General features: G+C 41.9%; 1 protein-coding gene and 1 non-coding gene across 2 annotated transcripts in view; one reads left to right on the top strand and one right to left on the bottom strand.

The window, feature by feature from the left end:
• Positions 1 to 507: 507 nt before the first annotated feature.
• SMS (spermine synthase) overlaps positions 508 to 21,876 on the bottom strand; it is a 47,040-nt gene continuing 25,671 nt past the window's right edge. Inside the window, exons 5-11 of the mRNA XM_026480194.4 lie at positions 18,522 to 18,697; positions 17,369 to 17,523; positions 16,392 to 16,481; positions 8,787 to 8,901; positions 7,924 to 8,003; positions 2,464 to 2,579; positions 508 to 1,031 (exon numbers count right to left, since the gene is read on the bottom strand). Of these exons, the coding sequence (XP_026335979.1) occupies positions 992 to 1,031; positions 2,464 to 2,579; positions 7,924 to 8,003; positions 8,787 to 8,901; positions 16,392 to 16,481; positions 17,369 to 17,523; positions 18,522 to 18,697 (772 nt within the window). The 3' untranslated portion in view covers positions 508 to 991. The remainder of the gene's footprint in view (positions 1,032 to 2,463; positions 2,580 to 7,923; positions 8,004 to 8,786; positions 8,902 to 16,391; positions 16,482 to 17,368; positions 17,524 to 18,521; positions 18,698 to 21,876) is intronic.
• On the top strand, positions 9,384 to 9,487 carry LOC113242286 (U6 spliceosomal RNA). Its single transcript, XR_003311854.1, has one exon. It is a non-coding gene; the product is annotated as a U6 spliceosomal RNA (small nuclear RNA).

Genomic DNA, 21,876 nt, shown 5'->3' with positions numbered 1-21,876 from the left:
AGACCTCCACCCTTGATGTGGATTGTTACCCACAAATACACTACCAAGCCGTTACTTGCCTCACTTCCTTAGGGGAGTTTCTGCTCTCTCGTTGCGGGTGTCTCCACAAACTATCATCCTGTCTCTGTGCATCTCAAAATCTTAAAAAGTGTCACTGCAGCCATCCGAAATGATCTGTATTTCCACATCGAAGACACCAGTATGAGTGGGAATAGAAATAAGCTTCTGACTTTCAACTTTACAGTAAGGCCAAATCTTTTCCTATCCTCAGGCCAATTTTATAATGAAGAACTGGTGAATGCAATAGGTTGTGTATCCTTTACCACAGTGGTAACTGAAGTCATTACTACTGTTCAAAAAAGGCCCTAAGGCCAGCCCGTTATAAAGAGATAAATGGCACCGAGTCAGAGAATAGAACTAAAAAGAGACAAGGAGACACCTTTGTTCTGTGAGATCAGCAGTGAGAAAGTAGGGACCTGGCTGAAATAAAACAACAAACACGTGAAATTTCTCATTTATAATTTTAATCGAAGCATTGCTATTCATTTTTTTCTTAACTCTTATAAGCACCAAATTTTAATAGCTAAGTCAATTTTTTGGGAAAGAAACACCATCAAAGAACTTCCCTCCAGAACAAAACAATGATGTTCGTTCCTCCAAACAACCAAATTCGAAGTCTACCAAAACAAAAACAAAAAGCCCACACACACACACACAAAAGTAACAAAAATCACATTCTAGGGGTTCAGTGCATTTAGCAGCCTTCGCTGTGCTGTCTAATCATCCTTCAGCTGACTTTCAAAAAAAATTAACACCCTAGCGCATCAAAATATACATTTTCCATTCGCTTTGTTTAAATTAAAAATAATAATTAAAAAAAGAAAACTTGAAGGAAATCACAATCAATTGCCTGACTCATTTCGATGTCATGTACAGCATATGAAGGTCAGGAAGGCTATTTGCAGCACACGTGATTAGGAGAGATTGGTCTTCAAGGTTTAGCTTTCTTCCAAACAGTGTAAAATACCCACCTGGACAGAGAGTCAAGGAATACGAGCAGGTAATTCAAGGAAGAACAGACAGCACTTAAAATTTGTTTGCTGGCCTACAAACTGGAACACGGATGAGTTTCATGGCTTGAAGCATTGTGGTGATGGGAATTACAGCCTCTTAACAAGGCCACTTTATGGCCTGAACACCTCCCACCTGTGACCGGGACGACAGTGGGGAGAAGGGAGCAAAGTGGAGAAAAGGCTAAAGGCATACAAACATTCCCTCAGGTAACGCTACTGCTTCCTAGGTCTTAAGAAGTTTTAGGGAATGAATACGACAAGGAAGGGTGGGAGGGAGGTGAGAGATTGGGGGGGAGGGAGAGAGGGGTGGGAAAATGAGAGGGAGGGAGAAAGAGGAGGAGAAAAAGATGGAAGGATGGAGGGGAGCCAGAGGGCAGAAGCCTTTTCTCCAAATGTCATCAATTAATTTCTACAGTCTCTCAATATATAAACAGATCCGAGTGTGAAAAATGCTCCAAAAGGAAACTGTGATGAAGGTGGACAGTTGGGAGGGGGAGAGAGGTCAGGGATCTCCACAGGCCATGGAAGAAAATGGCCGCCCCACAGAGAGCCTGCTCCCCTCCTCCTAGGGAGACCTAGGGGGTTTCCTAGGGTCTGTGTCTGTCCGGGGCTGTCGGGGCTTGCAGGCAAGGAGTGCCTAGAGGGCCAGCAGCAGTTGCACGATCCTAGATAGCAACGAAGACCGCTGTGACAGGAAACTGGACTCGGCCACCTCAGAGAAGGAAGTTTTTATCTGAAGCCCAGAGTCTGCCTTTTAGGAGAAAGAAAGGCATTTTAAATTTCCAATGACAATCCTCGTGCTGGTTTATCTCTGGGTTCTTTTATTTTCCTGGACACTTTACTAAGGGGAACTAATAAAGAACACCAACATTAACTCTGAAATCTCCAGCACTGTTTTTTAGCTCTTGGTTTCTAGTGCAAATTGGGATCAAGTGCAGTGTAGAAACTAATATTAAAGTAGGATTCATTTTAATATAAAAGTAGAATAGAATGAGCATATTCATTCTTTTTGCCCGCCACAGCTCAAGTGGTGCCTTCGACTAGGGCCTCTGAAGCTTTAGATGCACCCGTCTCCAGGCAGGCTGGTTAAGATGGCTCACCAGGCCTTACCGCCAGCCTCTGCTGGGTGGGGCCTGAGAACCAGGGGGGCTTAATCAGTACAACTACCTGGGGAGCTGTGGTAGGCCACGCCCCAGCAGCTGAGGGTGGGACCCAGGAATCAGTATTGTTTTCAAGTTTCAGGGAGTTCCAATGTGCAGCCACATCTGAATGCCGTGGCCTTATATAGTACAGAGCTAATTTCATTTATTATTGGATTTAAGTGCTGAACTGGCATGGGATTTACTTGAGTGTTGTGATCTGACAACACAGTGTTATGGTCTAAGGATACAATTCCAAGTATGAAGGAACACAGACGACCTCCTTTGAAAATTCCACAGGACAATACAGGCGCCCGAGCTGTTCTTCATAGAGTGACAAGGCTTCCGTCAAATTGACACAGTTGCCCTAAATCAAAGAGAGAAAAGCAAACAATGGGATTCTCGAGTCTCACTGAGGGCCCTGCTCATTTGAAGGTCTCTAATCAATGAAAACAATTTTAGCTTTAGATGAAAGTTCATCTTTGAAAATGAGATAAGGCTTCTGTACTTTGACAAACTGCGTTCAGTTCTACTTATAGATCCATTAGCTCACTCTTCTTCTGCCTCATTTAGCAAGCCGTTTCAAATTATTCAGAGTACGAAGCAACAGAAAGCAGGGAGACCACTTTCTCACTAGTAACACAGTCACTGTAGCAACAACACACAATAGCAACGATTCGTACACATAGCTGTTCAAAATGTTTGCCCAGTCGTCACCACGGTGTTGAGAAGGAAGCATCACAACGATAATGTTCTCAATTTCCAGAATGGTTTGAAAACTACAACCCTCCTAAGAAGCTAAGACAATGATACCGAACTATATTCCCATCTCCATGCTTTCCCCCAAGTATGTGATTTTAAGGCCTACGAGAACAAAAGTTTATTCAGAATATATGTACTAAGGCTATCCCGCAATTCCACTCCTTATCAAACATCTTCTCTTGACTTCGTTGTTCTAATTTTTCTCCCTTTCTTGCCACCACTTTCTCAGCCTTCCCAGCAGCCAGGAGTGGTCAGGGAGATAGAGCGAAGTCTGCTGGGGGCTCCTGGGAAAGTTTATGCTTCTGGACAATCAAGGATATACAAGAGTGACCTGCCTCTTCAACTTACTTCCAGCCTAGAACCTAGAGGTGACATCTGAAGCTGCAGCAGCCACTCTGCGACCATGAAGAAAAAAGGATGAATGAGATGTGGGCCCAGAACAGAGTAGAGCTATGGATCCGGTATCTGCGTGGTTCTAGAACAGTGCTGCTGCTTCATTTTCATTTTTTTTTTAAGTAATCTCTACACCGAAGGTGGGGCTCGAACTCACATGCCCGCAATCAAGAGTCCCTCTCACAAGTCCCCCCTTCCACTGACTGAGCCAGCTGGGTGCCCCTAAAGCACTGCTTCTTAATCTGTAATGTGCATGTGAATCACAAGTGATTTTCATTCCATAGGTCGGGGGTAGGGCTTATCATTTTAGCACAATTTTCCCTAAGGGCTTTTCGTAATGGGTACTTAATACCACCCATTTCCTTTTAACCTCTGAAGTTTTTTTTTTTTTTAAAGATTTTATTTATTTATTCGACAGAGATAGAGACAGCCAGCGAGAGAGGGAACACAAGCAGGGGGAGTGGGAGAGGAAGAAGCAGGCTCCCAGCGGAGGAGCCAGATGCGGGGCTCGATCCCACAACGCCGGGATCACGCCCTGAGCCGAAGGCAGACGCTCAACGACTGAGCCACCCAGGCGCCCCTAACCTCTGAAGTTCTTAACATTCTGAAGACTACTGAGTATCTGTGCTGCTTCCATTTCTTCTTAACAACTTCACTACCAGTGCGCCTTAGAATAGCCAAGTACAATGTAAAATGAAAATCATTTACAAATGAAGGCATCCCGTGATGTAAGCATCCCCATGAAGGGCATTTCGAAACCAACCAACCAGCCACTGGCAAGTGGGCAAAAAGAACTATTCTGAGAGCTTCCCTCGGGGGTTTTAACTTAGCACATTGGCTCAGCATGACGTCGTCCTTTAGTGCCAGCTCGTTTAGTAACCCATCATCTAGGGTCCTGCAGTGGGATTTGGCCAAAGTGCCCTTCACCAGTATATAATTTGGTTTCAACATCAAGTTCACCGTGAGAGTATATAAACACCACACGTGTAATTTAAGACTCACAAATAGAAAACACTGCCTGGATGTTTTTAGAACACACCACCACTGGGGAAGCTATAGAATGAAAATGCCACCTAGGTGCACAGTTCAATGGTTTTTCTTGCCATCTTAAAATTGACACCACACTCTCTTTATTGAGGGCATATGGGAGGACGTCCTTACTGACAATGTGGTAAGGAAATAGGAAAGCTTCAATTTGTTCTTCCCCAACATTGTCAAAAAGCAGTTTAAAAAAAGGAAAAAACCTCACCACACATGGAGACCGACCCAAAAAAAGTAATGTGATACATTTTACTTTCCTGTGTTTTTAAATGGAAATACATTTCTTTCTTTTCTTAAGAAAGACATCTTTCGGTGCTGCCGTAACGGTGCGCATGAATGTCCTGGCAGACGCTCTCAGGAGCATTAACAATGCCGAGAAGAGAGGCAAATGCCAGGAACGTAAGAAGCCATGCTCCAAACTCCAAGTCCAGTTCTCCCTGTGGTGATGCAGCAGGGTTACACTGGTGACTCTGAACTCACTGTGAACCTCACAGGCAGGTTAACCAAGTGTGGAGTGACCAGCCCCAGATCTGATGTACAACTCAAAGATCTAGAAAAATGGCAGAATAATCTGCTCCCATCCCACCAGTTTGGTTTCAGTGTACTGACAACCTTAGCTGGCATCATGGAACATGAGAAGAAGCAAGATGAAAATACACAGGAGGGAAAATCCTGGGCTTCTAGGGATGTAACACATACATGCAAATAAAATGTCTTAATGGACAAAAAAAAAAAAAAAAAAAAAAGACATTGGCGATGCAGAACAAAAACCCAATAGAGAATTAAAGACCTCTTAGGGTTGGGAAGGGAATAATTGGCCGGGGCGGGGGGGCATTCTAAGAGATGAATCCCAATTCAGTAGTTTGGTTCTAGAAAGTTTTCCCTGCCCCATGTTAGATGTGGGTAGGTGACACTTGCTTTTTTACGTTATAGATTTCTGTACTGTTTTTCTCTTTTATTATTATTTTTCAGAGACAGCATGGGGGCAGATGGAGCAGAGGGAGGGAGGGAGAGAATCCCAAGTAGGCTCTATGCCCAGCTCGTAGCCCAATATGGGGCTCAACCTGAGCCAAGATCAAGAGTAAGGCACATGGGGCTCTTGGGTGGCACAGTCGGTTGAGTGTCCAACTCTTGCTTTCAGCTCAGCTCATGATCTCGGGGCTGTGAGCCCCAGCCCTCCACTCTGCGCTCATCTGGCAGTCTGCTCGAGATTCTTTCCCTCCCCCTCTGCCCCTCCCACTCGTGCTCGTGCTCTCTTTCTCTCAAATGAAGTAAGTAAGTTTTCAAAAAAAGAGTAGGACGCTCAAGCGACTGAGGCATCCAGGCACCTGTTTTTATCTTTAAAATTTAACAATTAGCAGGCTATGATTTCTGTGATGTAAAAAAATAACAGGTCCAGAAGAATACAATCTAACAACACCATTCTTAACAAGTTCAAAAGCAAGCTAAACAATATAATGATATAGGAAATTACACATAAGTGAAACAGCTATTAAAAAAAAGTCCAGGGGCGCCTGGGTGGCTCAGTCGTTAAGCGTCTGCCTTTGGCTCAGGGCGTGATCCTGGAGTCCTGGGATCGAGCCCCACATCAGGCTCCTCCACTGGGAGCCTGCTTCTTCCTCCCCCACTCCCCCTGCTTGTGTTCCCTCTCTTGCTGGCTGTCTCTCTCTGTTAAATAAATAAAATCTTAAAAAAAAAAAAAAAAAAGTCCAGGGGGGCGCCTGGCTGGCTCACTCAGGAGAGTGTGTGACTCTTGATCTTGTAGTCATGAATTTGAGCCCCACATTGGCAGAGAGTTTACTTAAAAAAAAAAAAGAAAGAAAGAAAGAAAGAAAGAAAGAAAGAAAGAAAGAAAGAAAAAGAAAGAGAAAGAGAGAAACATGGGAATAAAAAAGAAATGGGTTACCTTCTGGAAAGTGGACAGAGATTAGGGAAGAATGTAGATGTGTTAAGTGAGGGTACTAGTAATGTCCACTTCTCAAGGGGTGGGGTAGTATTTTGCATAATAATCTATATGAATGCCACATACATAATTTTGTGTCAAAGAACCTCCAGGGCTTTTCTTAATGGGAAGTGGGGAAGAGAAGGGAGGGAGGTCAAGTTCCAGCACCTGTCTGTCTCTTCTAGTCTCTTGAAAGCCTATCTTCCCCGGATTCAAACCTCAGGGCCCACCAGAGTCAGCTCAATTCCCACCCGCTCCACAGCGCGACTCTCCACAGCCCTCCGCAGGTTTCACTGTAGACTTGCTATAAAGCATGGGTCTGCAAACTACTTCTGTAAAGGACCAGACTGAAAATAGTTTAGGCTATGCAGATCACACAGTCCCCATCACAACTACTCAGCGCTGCCCCTATGAGAGCAGACAAAGGTAAAATGTCATGAATGGGTGTGGCTGTCTGCCAAGAAAACCTCACCAAAACAAGCAGCAGGGGAGATTTGGCTCGTAGTTTGCAGACCCCTGCTTTACAGTCAAGTCCAGAATCCATAAAGAAAAAAAAAATCATTTCTAAGTATCAGGCAAAAAAAAAAAAAGCCATTCATAAACAGTTGTCGGTTTCCCTCGAAGCTTCCCGATACTTTCACCAAGGGCAAGGTCTAGGATTAATCATCATTGGGGGGGGGTGTCTTCCTGCAGGGGGAAGAGAAGGAAAACAGGATGGGCTGAAGACTAATTCAAGGTGTCTCTTAGAGCTGCCAAGTTGTCTTCAGCATTATTCATCTCAGATCCCATCAACTGCCCCAGGCCTGCATTAAAATGCCTCCTTGGGAGAATAAAGTTAAGACCTCTCTACTAGTTTTTGACATTTAAATATACTAATGCTCTTTAAAGGGGTGGGGGCCGTCTCCCGAAAGCCCTTAAGAATTACAGGTACGCAGCCGAGCAGTACCAGCACGGAAGGGCTTATCTTCTTCTGCTTATGAATCAGCTCTCTACCAAGTAAACAGACTCAGATCATCACTTAGCTCCTTTTGTGGTCATTTTCAGAATTTTCTTTAGGGCTTTAGCAGGTTATGTATATTTTTTACATAATAAGACATACAAACTTTAGACTTTCTTTTAAATTTAAGAATCCCATAGAGAATGAGAAAAAAAAGCAATTTGCTTCCATCTGGTGGTAGGAGCTCACACTACAGGCAAGGCAGTTTATGAAACTCATGCTGATAAACTGCTTTTCCAATGAAGAATCTCCTAGAGGATAAGGAGAGGGAAAATTCAGGGAGGGGGGGGAAAAAATCACAATCTGTGTCTCCATCTGGTGGCGGCAGCTCATACTACAGCCACAGCCCAAGGTTGGTCTATCAGGACAGTGGGCAGAGGACACAACCGACACAACCGAACTCATGAATTCCCAAGAGATGACAGGTCAGCTATTTACAAACTACTGTTTGAAAGAACATAATTCAGTTACGATGCTCTAACCTTAACAGACATAAATTTCAATAAAATACATGCAAATTTCAAAATATAAAACTCTGATTGAGAGTTTTGGGGAAAAAACAGTTCAGTCGTCTACCTGTGTGAAGTATTTCCCATCCTGTTTCAGTACTTTCATTGAGAGGTCAAGAATCAGTCTGAGAAACTCCCATGTGGAATCTGGGTGTTAAAAAAAGTTTTAAGTTATACAAATATGGATGTGCATGCATCAGAAACAACATCTAAAAAGTCAACTATCCACATTAATATTCAATAACACCCAAAAAAGAAAGAAACAGCCAAGAGCTTAAGACCCAATATTCAAGAGCTTATTCATAAAAATTTACTGTCATTTTTGGGTATCCTGCACACACGGGCACATAAGCAAGGTCAAAAGCAAATATTCATGTGCTTAGCACTGCTTTAACGATACCAATAAAGATTTGACCAAAAGGGCAGTGGTTGAAATCTGAAAGACAGCAGCTTAAGGGGGAAGCGTCCGACATCCAGAGAGAAACAGCAAGGGTCATCACGTGGGGACCCAGTCTGCCAACTCAGCAGGAAGGCAAGACTATAGAAAAAACACTAACACCGAAATGCCGAACCAGCAGTGATTTGGAGCAAGCGGTTTGAGAATGGGGAATTGTCTGTGGTGGTGCTTAGAAAGCTCACCAGTTTCAGTACAGGTTAAAAATCACATAACAGAAATAAATTCCCAAAGAAGCTAATTTCTCTGTGATGTGATTATTGAATCATTTTATGTTTCCGACGACCGAGTAAATGTGCTCATTTAGTGACAGAAATCCAGCCACCTTTCCACTGCAGGCCTCAGCTGAACTACCTTGAAAAAATGAAGGAACTAATGAAGGAGACAATCTCTAAGATCGTTCCATTCTCACAAGGTGCCGAGAAAAACATTTTCATGAACATTACCTTGGTTTTAAAAGAAAAAACTGAACCTACCTTCTTCTGGAGATGTGGAGATTGGAACGGCTGTCAAATCATTAATCACATAATCAAACTCTCTCCCTTCTTTGGCGTACCTCTTCAGTACTGGAATACAGTCTTCTATTAGAACCTTCCAAAGAGAACAGGAATAGATGCATGTGAGGCAACTCATGTGGGTGGAAGTTTAAACCCTCATAGAGGAGGGAGGAAACTGCAGACTGCTGCTGGGACCCACAGCACCTGCCACGTGAACAAAAATGACTTCTATCCATGCCTCTAACAGCTACAATCCAGTGCCTACTAGATGCTTTGCCTGCCTTCTCATTTAACCTAAGCAACAAATCTACAGGTACTATTATTATCCACAGTTTACAAATGGAAAAACAAGGTTAAGAGAGGCTTTGCATAGGGGCGCCTGGGTGGCTCAGTCGGTTAAGTGTCCGACTCTTGATTTCAGCTCAGGTCATGATCTCAGGATTGTGGGATCGAGCCCCATCTTGGGCTCTCTGCTGGGCGAGGCGTGGAGCCTGCTTAAGATTCCTTCTCTTCCCTCTGCCCCTCCATTCCTCCCTCTCTAAAAAAAAAAAGAGAGAGAGAGAGAGGTTATGTAGTGTTCACTTCAGCTGCACACATACTTAAAATTGGACTCATACAGGGAAGATGAGCATGACCTATGCACAAGGACGACACAAATTCCTGAAGGGTTCTGTGCTTCTGAGAGACAGAGGGAGGGAGGGAGGGAGAAGGGGGAGAAGAGGGGGAGGGGTTACACAGCTTGCCCAAAGGTACCCAATAAGAAACAGAGCCAAGAAGTACACCTAGATCTATATGAAAGCCAAGTTCACATTTTTAACTCCAATCTATATTGCCTCTCCTACTACTGTCTCTATTTTCTTTCATGCTAGGCACTGAATGACTTCATTGTCTATTGATTTTCTGCATCTCACCTCAAACTATTAGCCTACAGTTTTTCACTTTTTTTTAAACTACTTTGAGTACTGTTGGTAATACAACCGTGTAAGAAATACCAACTCCACAATCACAATTATTAACGAGTACAGCAGTTTAAGAGTTGGAATTCTCAAACAGATCCTTTGCAGTAAACAGTTATCCTTGAACAACAGGAGTCTGAACCATCTGGGTCCACTTCTTCACAGTCCCCCCCCCAATACAACACTGTAAAAGTATCTTCCTTATGATTTTCTTAGTCACATTTTCTTTTCCCTGGCTTACTTTATTGTCCAAATACAGTATATAATACATACAACATACAAAATGTGTTAATTGACTATGTTCCTGGTAACGCCTTCAGTCAACACCACGTTCTGAGTAGTTAAGTTCTCGGGGAGTCAAAAGTTATATGCAGATTTTTGACTCCGTGTGTGGGGGGAGTCAGTACCCCTTAACCCCTTGTTCTTCAAGGGTCAACTGTACAGGAACTCAGTTTGGGGCTTGCCTTAATCTTCGAAGTACTGAAGCTATATGCTGGGGACCCACCTGGCTATAGGCAACATCCTTAACTAGCAGGAGTTAGTCTCCTTGTCTTTCACTTTCCAGTTACAAAATACATACTCATGAGAAACAAATTCATTGAAGTCAGAAGTCAAGTTTGCCTTAATTCCCTAAAATAACCTATTTCAGAATGTTTCCTCTGAATGTTCTTACACAGATCCTCAGTCACAATTTGAAGAACTTGATTTTACAGCCCTACTGTTTTATAACTTGCTTCACTTAATCCATCATCTAAGTACAACCATACAAAGATCTAGAAGACACTAACCAATCCTGTGGGATACGCTCAGTGTTCTCCTATGCTCATATACACTCTTACCAACACATGCTGTTCTCTTTTTTAGAACTAGGATCACATACATTCTGAACTCAAAATTTTTCAGCTAACACCGTTCTAGGTAATGATAGATTTTTTTATTTGGGGGAATGATATTTTTAAAAATTGTATCATTCCATGAAACATGTACTACTCTTTAACCTCCTCATACAGATGACTGTCTGTAGGCCAGACATTCAAACACTGGCTTGCTGAGACCAAAGGCACGCCACGCCCATTTTAGTTTTTATAGTTTGGATGGCAATTCACACTCCAACCAGCACTGTGTGCGAGCACCTAGTGCCTGGATATTGTCCCTCTTTCTATTCTGTCAGGTCTCTTGCTAATGTTTTCACATGAACTTGCTGGGCCACTAAGAGGGGTGAGCATCTTGTTATAAGTTTACAGGTTATTTGATTTTCGTCTTCTGAAAAATACCAGTTCATGTCCTTTACATTTTTCAACTTAGTTATCTTATTTTTTTAAATCTTAAGTTGTAGGGGCTCTCTGTATTATTAAAGGGATTAAATCCCTGTCCTGTTTGTTACCACTTTTCCAGCTTCGTTTATGGGATTAGGATGTTGTTGTAGTTTCTGGGTTTCTTGTCTTTCTTTAAAAGGTTTCCCAACTCCAAGGTTAAATATGCTAAATTTCCCTAAATGTACTAAGTTTTTGTATCCAGGGCTTAAGCCATATGCAATTAATTTTTCTATGCCACCTAGGGTCATGTTAACTTTCTTCTCATGGAGATGGACAGCCCATTGTGTTGGCATCACCTATGAAATCAACTCAATCTCCTTTTCCCAAGTGAACTGAAATATACCTTAGGCCACCTATTACTTGTACGAATACACACTCAGACATGTTCAAAGTCTTTGTGCCATTCCTCTTATATAGCCATTCCTGTGTCAACATCACACTCCCTATTTGATTACTATGCTTTAATAGTAAATTAATAAACAACAGGGCAAATTTCCTTGCAGTATGATTTTTAAAACATTTTTTTCTTGGCGGGGCGCCTGGGTGGCTCAGTCGATTAGCCTCTGCCTCTGGCTCAGGTCATGATCCCAGAGTCCCAGGATCGGAGTCCCAGGATCAGAGTCCCAGGATCGAGCCCCACATCAGGCTACCCATTCAGTCTGCTTCTCCCTCTGACCCTCCCCTGTCTCATGCTCTCTCTCTCTCACCCTCTCAGATAAATAAAAAAAAATCTTTTTTTTTTAAGAGTTTATTTGTCAGAGAGAGCGCGCACAAGCAGGGGAAGCAGTAGGCAGAGGAAGAAGCAGGCTCCCCTGCTGAGCAGGGAGCCTGATGCAGGACTCGATCCCAGGACCTTGGGATCATGACCTGAGCCAAACGCAGACGTTTAACCAACTGAGCCACCCAGGGGTCCCAATAAATAAAATCTTTAAAAAAATTTATTTAACAATTGGTCATTATTCCTAAATATGAAACCTGAAACTACAAAAATCCTAGAAGAGAGCACAGGCAGTAACCTCTCTGACATCAGTCATAGCAACATTTTTCTGTATATGTCTCCTGAGGCAAGGGAAATAAAAGCAAGGATAAACTACTGGGACCTCATCAAAATAAAAGCTTCTGCAGAGCAAAGGAATCAATCAACAAAACTAAAGACAACCTACGGAATGGGAGAAGACATATTTGCAAATATCTGATAAAGGGTTAGTATCGAAAATATATAAACGACTTACACAACTCAACACCCAAAATACAAATAATCCAACTTAAAAATGGGCAGAAGACATGAACAGACATTTTTCCAAAGACAACACCCAGACAGCCAACAGACACATGAAAAGATGCTCAACATCACTCATCATCAAGGAAATGCAAACCAAAGCTACAATGAGATATCGCCTGACACCTGTCAGAATGGCTAAAATCACCACAAGAAACAACAGGTGTTGGCAGGGATGTGGAGAAAAGGGAACCCTCTTGCACTATTGGTGTGAATGCAAACAGCAGCAGCCACAATGGAAAACAGTATGGACGTTCCTCAAAAAGTTAAAAACAGAGCTACCCTGTGACCCAGCAACTGCACTACTGAGTATTTAACCAAAGAATACAAAAACATTACTAATTCAAAGGGATACATGCACCCCAACGTTTATGGCAGCATTATTTACAATAGCCAAGATATGGAAGCAGCCCAAGTGTCCATCAATTGATGAATGGACAAAGAAGCGGGGTGTGTGTGTGTGTATACACACACACACACACACACACACACACCCCACGCTGGAATATTATTCAGCCATAAAAAAGATTGCAATCTTGCCATTCGTAATGACATGGATGGAGCTAGTATGTATACTAAGTGAAATGTCAGTGAGAGAAAGACAAATACCATATGATTTCACTCATACGTGGAATTTAAGAAACAAAACAAATGAACAACAAAAATAGAAACAAACCAAAAAACATTCTTAACTATACTGAACAATCAGATGGCTACCAGAGGGGAGGTGGGCAGGGGGATGGGTGAAATAGGTGATAGGGAGTAAGAGTGCACTTATCGTGATGAGCACTGAGTAATGTACAGAACTGTTGAATCACTATATCGTACATCTGAAACTAATATAATACTCTTGTTAACTACACTGGAATTCAATTTAGTAACTTAAAAAGACCAATTGGTCATTATTCTGAACAGGATCTCCAGCCCACTTTCTGCCTCCAATTTCCATTCAAACTGTTTTGCATTTAACATAGCTTAAAAAAAATTTTTTAGATTGTCTCCCTCCAATCACTTCACCAAATTCTCATGAACCCAACTAATTTTCTAGGTGAGTTTCCTAGATTTTTCTAAGCATTCATATCATCTACAAATGATTCTTTCTATATTTATACTGTTTTCATTTTCCTACCTTACTACATTAGCGAATGCCTCAAAAACAATGTTGAATAAAGGTAATAAGCATCTTCACCTTATTTCTAGTTTTACTGGAAATGCCTTATGTATTTTGCCATTTTATACAACATTAAGTTTCTTATAGTTTGTTATGTTTGGGTAGTTTCCCTTTATTGCACTTTTATCTTACTTTTCATTACGAACGACTGCTAAATATCCCCCAAATGCTTTGTCACCTGTTAATACATTTTCTCTTTTAAATAATTCATATAATAAATCATGTTGACAGATTTCTTAAGATTTCCATCTTTATGTTTCTGAACTAAATCTTTCTTAGGCCTAATAGAGTTCTTTAAATAAACTGCTAGATTTAATTTACTCTTTTACTTGAAAATCTTGTATACTCATTAAAACTAATCTCTAATTCTCTTTTTGTACTACCTTAAGGATTTTAGTATTAAGGTTACTCTGTCATTATGAAAGGAATGGGGAGCACTTTGGAACATTTTCTATTTTCTAAAAATGCTTAGAGTAATTATGTTTTTGAAATAAACATTTGCAAAGACCTGGTGTTTTTTCAGTGGTAATATTTTAACGGCTAAGGGGCTTGTGGATACCCCCAGACAAGGAACTCCCCACCCCTTGAGAGCCCTCAGAAAACCTTCAACCTCAGAAGAATTGTCCAGGCTCCCCTCTAATGGTTGTTCTAATCCAGCAAGAAGACGGGAGGGGTGGGCGGGTGTATTCAGGCACCCAACTTCCTCAAAAGAAGAATCATTTCAAATAAAATACTACTTTTCCATTCCCTAGAATGTCCAACTGTCAATGTCACCACCTGCCTTTGGTGCTCTGCTTTCAGACAGATGTGCAAGTCAAGAGCTGTTTTCGAAATCCATTAGTAAATCGTCCCACGTACATCCAGCCTCTAATTACAACAACCTACAACTCCCCGTACTGGTTTGGGTTTGCAGTTCTGCTTATGCTTAAATAGTTTTTTCTGAATCCATATAAGGAGGTCACAGAAGGAGCCAGGGAGCCGGGTATCGGAGTGAATCACTCTTCTAAAGTTACCCTATTACCCTGAATAAATGTCCTTTGAACTCTCTAAGTTGAATCTTCTTCAGCCATAAAACAGAAATAATAGCCACCTGGTACAGGGTTGAGGATTACAGGTTAAGACACCTTAGACAGAGAGTCTGGTTAACAATGCAAACGTTATTTGACAACAATGGTAACTTTCTGCTCCATGTGAGGGAAACGAATCTGTCATGCTCTGATGAACCTACTGCCCAACCCGCCCCACCCCTTCTTAAAACTCTCAAACAGTGCATGTGAAATATATATATCCTTCTTTCCCTTTTGCCCACAAAACAATCACACCTAACATTACAATATAGATAGAATTCTCTTTCAGCTTAAAAAATTAACATGCATGCACCATGAAATCAAATTTGGATGCAAACACATTAGGGAAGATAGGGGAGGGGTAAGCAACTTACAGATCAACAAATTAAAGCACTTGTCTAAATGGTTCATAAATCTGAGGACGTACTTTTTTTTTTTGAAGACATACATTTAAGATCCTGTTCAAATAAAATGCATTTGCTTGGTTCTCTTGCTCTAACAAGTACTGCAGATGTAACCACTGAACACATGCGTGCTCAAAGTACAATACAAAACATAGCCCACGAACCATTAATTGGTGAACCTGCAAGTACAGTACAATTTAGGACAGAAACTAATTTGCTCAGCAAGAAGCAATTATTCAGACGTACACAAAACTCACACACAGAGTCTGAAGAGTAGCACGACGTGTCACCTCAAAATATGCCACTTTGGTGTATTATTTTGAGCTATAGGCACTTGAAAAACAGAAAATGCAGAAAGCAGTTTTCTCTGAACTCCCCTTCAATCTGCCTAAAGATACATCCTCCTAAAGGAACTCAAATGTCAGAGATCCCCTCCCTAGGGGATTCAACCAGGGAAGGTTGACCTCTATCACAGGACAGGAGATGGATACCACATCCAGACAAACTTAGTCACAAATATCATACCTACCCCCCATCTATTCTTCCAAAGGCCCGTTATCTTTCCTAAAAGTCACTCACTCTTCCCAAGACACTTACGACCCCTTTCCCTATTAAGATATTTAAGCCTAAATTCTAAAGCTACCTCTAGGTTACTCAGTTATCTCTGGGTCTCTCCCAAGTACACATGAGGTATATACATTAATCGACTTCTGTTTTTCTCTTGTTAATCTGTCTTTTATTAGGGGAGTCTTGGCCAAGAACTAGAAGGGCAGAGGGTAAGGGTGAGTCCATCTTTGGCCCTCTTAGTTTGTTCATGTTTGCTCAATGATCTCTTTTGGGATTATGTGTTCTGGCACCTTAGAGAATAATACACATACGTCAGAAATGCCTGCTAAGGAAGGATGGGATGCGTTTTGGCTTCCCATGAATCTGTTAGGGAGAACAGTCTTTCGCCTTTCTCATGCACAGGTGGTGCCATAAAATCTAATCAAAGGTTGGCTTGATTAAAAGTCAATTAGGTGCACGCATACCATCTGAGGTACATGGGAACAGTATGATCGCACTACAATGCCCTAACTGTGCAGCTGCCGCGGACCATCCTCTGCCCAATCCTGCCTGTCAGTTAAGTGTCCCTGGAGAGACTCGGTGTAAACTCTATGGAGTGGCCTACTTTGTTTTCCGGTCAGCAAGTGCCTTCGCAATTTGGGGCGATACTTTTACTGTCCCTCCTCCACCTTCTAACAGTAGAGGGAAAAAAAAATTTTCCTTCCCTCCAAGATGATCTATTTACCTTCTTAACCAATCACCCTTAAAGCTGTTTTAGGAAGGTACAATTCAAGTCAATATTATTATTAGCTGACTTCAAAATGTTATCTAGAAAACATAATTACCTGATAGCAGTCTCCTTTAAGATTGTCTAAGACGTCGCCACATGTTTTTCGCATGTATTTCTTACATCCATCAATCACCATTTGGTCAATGTTCAAACAGGTCAAGGAGAAATTTATCCAGAATTTGGATCTATCAAAGAATTCTGAAATAGTAATACTTTATTTTTAAAGATTTTATTGATTTATTTGACAGAGAGAGAGACAGCCAGCGAGAGAGGGAACACAAGCAGGGGGAGTGGGAGAGGAAGAAGCAGGCTTCCAGCAGAGCAGGGAGCCCGATGCGGGGCTCGATCCCAGGACCCTGGGATCACGCCCTGAGCCAAAGGCAGATGCTTAACCACTGAGCCACCCAGGCGCCCCAGAAATAGTAATACTTTAAAGAAAAGGTAGGGGCACCTGGGTGGGTCAGTTAAGCATCGAACTCTTGATTTCAGTTCAGGTCATGATCTCAGGGTTGTGAGATTGAGCCCCGCATCCGGATCTGCGTGGAGTTGGCCTGAAATTCTCTCTCCCTCTCCCTCTGCCCCTCCCCATGCTCTCTCTCTTTCTCAAATAAATAAATAAAATCTTAATAAAGTAAAATAAAATCTTTATAAAAAATAAAGGTAAGACAAACATAAATTTTATAACACTAACTTGGGTATCCGATTTACCAAAACGATGGTGAATGAGACAACGATTTCATTTTGTATCAAGGTCACTCAAAAAGAACTGAATTTTCTCTTCTCATGAAGAAGCCCTTTCAGAAAGTGCTAAGCAGCAGACACCGTACCAAGGTTGCTTTCTTGTTTTCTCAACTAGAGGATCTCTGCTGCTTTGTTTGTAGCCACATAAAAAGGCTATCGGTACCAAATGGAAATGTTTCTTCAAGGCAGTATTTATAAAGCATTTGCCTCATAACATTAACTGGAGTCTTAAGACAAAAAAAGAGGAAGAAAACAGAACCCAACCGAACTTGATCTCCGAACAAAGGATATCTCTACCATAGTGACCATCTTTGGTTTCAGTTTGACTATTTCACATAATATGCCCCCATCTCCACCCCCAAGAATCAGCACGTCTTTGCCACTGTAGTCTTCTTTTCCACTGCCCATGATGGCCTGGGTATACGCCAAATCACTCTCTGCCAGATCTAGGTAGGAAAAACACAGGGACAAAATGGTGACTCTACCCAAACCCACACCGCGACCTGACTCTCCATGCTAGAAAGTGCTGGAATCTAGTCTAAAATTCAAATTTTTTCATTTTTGATCTTTAAAAACTGTCAACAATGTGCAGAGATACTTTTTTTTTTTTTTTTGGATTGTGAACTTTTCATCAACCCTACTCATCTGACACCTAATACTATATGTTACATATACATATACTTTGGTCAGTGGGAAAAATTCAGTCTTAAGAATGTTCTGATATGCTAATTAAAAGCAATCACATCTTTTATTACATGAAATACAGCATCTGAGAGTTGTTCCAAGTAATAGGAGAGGGACAAAGCAAACCAGGGTTTAGGGGAAACAAGACTGGCCAGGAGTTGCTAATTGTTAGCACTCAATGGTGAGTAAACATGGGTTCATGATACTATTTTGTCTACTTAGGTTTCAAATTTTCCGTAACAAAAATATTTCTTAAAAAATAAGCAATCATATTTTCTTTATAATGAGTAAAATCCAAATACTCAACACTAAGAATACTAAGAAAAAGGAACATCAAGACATAGTTTTCATGGCTCTGCTATAAAACATGAAAGCCTAGGGGCGTGTGGGTGGCTCAGTCAGTTAAGTGTCTGGCTCTTGGTTTCAGCTCAGGTCATGATCTCAGGGTCGTGGGTTGAGCCCCGGGTCCTGGTTGGGCTCTGCCCCGAATAGTGTCTGCTTCCCCTCTCCCTCTGCCCCTCACAGCCGCTCATGCATTCTCTCTAAAACAAATAAATCTTTAAAATAAAAAATAAAAATAAAACATGAAAGCCCAGACAATCCACAGGTTGGTTAATATGACATAAATGTTCCTCTCAAAAAAACAGCACTGCCAAAGACAAACCAGGACAAATCCACAATGGTGGTATTTGTCAGGAAAGCACCATAATCTAAAACATCGTCAGTCTGCTATGCAATTGGGGTAAGGACGAATACTTACTAACGTCCCCACTAAGGATAAGAATATTTCCAAATTGCTTCGAGTGTAGAATTTTAATGTTCTGATAAGGTGAATCTTCATCATATACCACTTCATCTATGTCATATTCAACCAGGCGACCATCAGCGGTGGGCCAATATCTGTCAATAGCCCCTCCTCGCACTATGGGTGGTAATCTGTAAAAAGGGAAAACAAAAATGAGCCTTATAGAACACTGCTTATGGTGCCGCTGCCTTAAAAGTGAACCTGGAGGGACGCCTTGGGTGGCTCAGTTGGTTAAGCGTCTGCCTTCGGCTCAGGTCATGATCCCAGGGTCCTTGTATGAAGCCCCCAAAACAGGCTCCCTGCTCAGTGGGGAGTCTGCTTCTCCCTCTCTTTCTGCAGCTCCCCCTGCTTGTGTACTATCTCTGTCTCTTTGTCTCTCACTCAAATAAATAAATAAATAAAATCTTCAAAAAAAAAAAAAAGTGAACCTGGAGGGGCTCCTGGCTGGCTTAGTCAGCAGACGATGCCACTGTTGATCTTGGGGTCGTGAGTTCAAGCCCCACATTGGGTGTACTCATTACTTTAAAAAAAAAAAAAAAAGCGGGGGGGAAAAAAAAGCGACCCTGGAAACGTGAGTGTACAAAGGCAAGCCACGTTACCTTGGGCTAATTCCTGAATCGTGTACAAATCTGAAGCTTGGGCTCTCAGCTATATACAAACATGGCCACTTCCAAATCCCAGCAACTATTGTACATTAAGAGGTTACTTTTTAAATAAACCTTTCTGGCATGCCTTCAATTTTCCCTAAAAAAAAGTTGGAGAAAATGGCCACCTCAGATACCACACTTCACCCCAAATACTTCAGCAGGAATCTCTTAAGACGGCCCACCCCACCACACTGCCACTACCACACTCATGCATAAGTGCCCAGGGGTGTAATATCATCATCTGGTATGCAATCCACATTCAAATGTCCCCACAACTGTCCCCATCATGTCATTTATAGCTGTTCTGCTTTTGAATGAAGGATCATACACTGTATTTTGTTTTCCTTTTTTACCCTCATTTCACTGAGTATAGTTTTTCCCCCCGATGTGTTTCATAACACCTCAGGGGAAGTGCAGACCAGGTGTTCTGCAGAAAATCCCTAAGGTGGGTTTGCCTGAAGACCTCTTTCTTCATTAACGTCAGGGTGGCAGATATTTACACAAGCATCACATCAGGGGCAGACGAGCGCTTGTCGTATTATTAGAGATGCTAAGTGTGACCCGTTGGTTCAAGCCGATGGCATCAGATCTCTCCATTTGCAAAGGTATCTTTTTTCCCTTTGAAATTACAAAGCAGGCTATGGAGTAGCCCTCTAAAACTGGGCGAAGGCCCTGATCTCTCAACAGACCTCCAGTAGTGGCTTTAGCACCTAGAAGATTCTTGCCTCAATCAATTATTTACTCGAAGGACTGCAAACTGAGCTCAGATTTTCCCATTCCATTCTTTTGCACACGGCTCAGTATTTCAGACAACGTGAATGTACTAGAAACTACCAGCAGAGGACACTAAATGACAATGAAAACCAGATCCAGGAAAGGGGCTTGGCAAATCTAACATGAACACAAAATGAGAACTCGCTGCATACATAACACAACTGTGCGCAAGTCATGTGTTCTCTGACACAGTGGTATTCTCCAGTAACGCAGCTGTCTCTGACACAGTGGTATTCTCCAGTAACACAGCTGTATCTGGCACAGTGGTATTCACCAGTAACACAGCTGTATGCTAGCACCTGCTACCTCTGACTTGCTCCAGTAAGCCTCTGCCCTCCCACTCACCTGTTTCCAGGAATACAGCCTGAACCTGTTTTCATGAAGCTTCCTTTGAGCAAATACTAGCAACTATAAAGAACAGTAAGGTTGGGGCACCTGGATGGCTTCATTGGTTAAGTGCCCGACTCTTGATTTCAGCTCAGGACATGATCTCAGGGTCATGGGATCGGGCCCCGCATCGGGGTTGGTGCTGGCTGTCTGGTCTACTGGGGACTCTTTCTCTCCTGCCTCTGCCCCTCCCCCAGCTTGCATGCGCTCTCTCTCAGTAAATTAAAAAATATATATATCTATATATATATAAAGATACATATATATAGATATATAAAGATTTATCTATCTATATAAAGAACACTGAGATTTACAAAGCAAATTCCCATGAACTCTCATTTAATCCTAGCAACTCCTGATTTAACCACTTCTTGCACCATTCAAGTGAACAAATGTAGCTTCTGGAAGGTTCACAGACCAGGACAATACCTTCTCCCCTCCTTTCCCAGCCTAGAGCAGGCAAAGAGGACTTGGGGGAAGCTTCTTCCACCCCCGGCTGATGGTGAGTAGATGGAGGTGGGAGAGTAAACCACCTGTGACATTAGATGAACGTGACAAATATCAAGTCATGGGTCTTCAGGGGAGGAAACCCACCTCCTGGTTGACAGCCAGTCAGCTACAGGAAATTACTAAACTATGCACAAACCCGATGAAAATAAATGTCCATTCTCAACTGTGTCACTAAGTGCCTTGGCTAAAGTAAAGAGCTCTTTTCTCAATTGCAACACAAATGGTTTTCATTTTTTAAAATTTTATTTTATTTTTAAGATTTCATTTTTAAGTAATCTTTACACCCAAGATGGGGTTCAAACTCACGACCCCGAGATCAAGAGTCACACGCTCCACTGACTGAGGCAGCCAGGCGCCCCACAACACAATGGTTTTTAAAGACTGGTGAAGAAACAACAAGGATCTCTAACAGGATGAGGAAGCCATTTCTCTTGATGAAGTACTCATCCTAGCATGAAGTTCATCTCCTTGTAATGGGCTACAGGAGATATCCTGGAGCCCCGCACCACTCTTGTTTCAACCTTCACTGCTGAAATTTAAAAATGGATTGTAGAGAGAAAGACAGAGTACGTCTTGGGTCTCAGATACACTGTGTCAACTGTGCTATCTCCCTCACCCCCAACCCCTTGTTTTCCTGTTCCTTTTCTTTGGAAAAATAGAATATAAAAATAAATTATCTAATACATCCCATGGCTTCTTAGTTGAAAATTCAGATTTAACTCATGAGCCACAGGTGAATAATGATTTCAGATAATGTTACAAGTTACTTGTTAATGACTAAATTTCTAACCATGTCATTCCCCAGACAGAAAAATGGCACCATTCTTGTCCGTTTGAGGCCAATTACAAAAAGCCTGCCAATAACTTCTTGACCCCTCTACCCTGATTTTATGAAAAGCTGTAAGAGCACTGACAAGCAAAAGCAAGGTCTGTATTTTGAACTGAAAATATGAAGCTTTACTCTCACTTCGAAAACTCCTACACCCAAAACA

The sequence above is a fragment of the Ursus arctos genome, chromosome X (genome assembly GCF_023065955.2).
Source record: "Ursus arctos isolate Adak ecotype North America chromosome X, UrsArc2.0, whole genome shotgun sequence".
NCBI classification, from domain to species: Eukaryota; Metazoa; Chordata; class Mammalia; order Carnivora; family Ursidae; genus Ursus; species Ursus arctos.
Note: the sequence above shows the minus strand (reverse complement) of the source record. Positions and strands in the feature narration are given on the sequence as shown.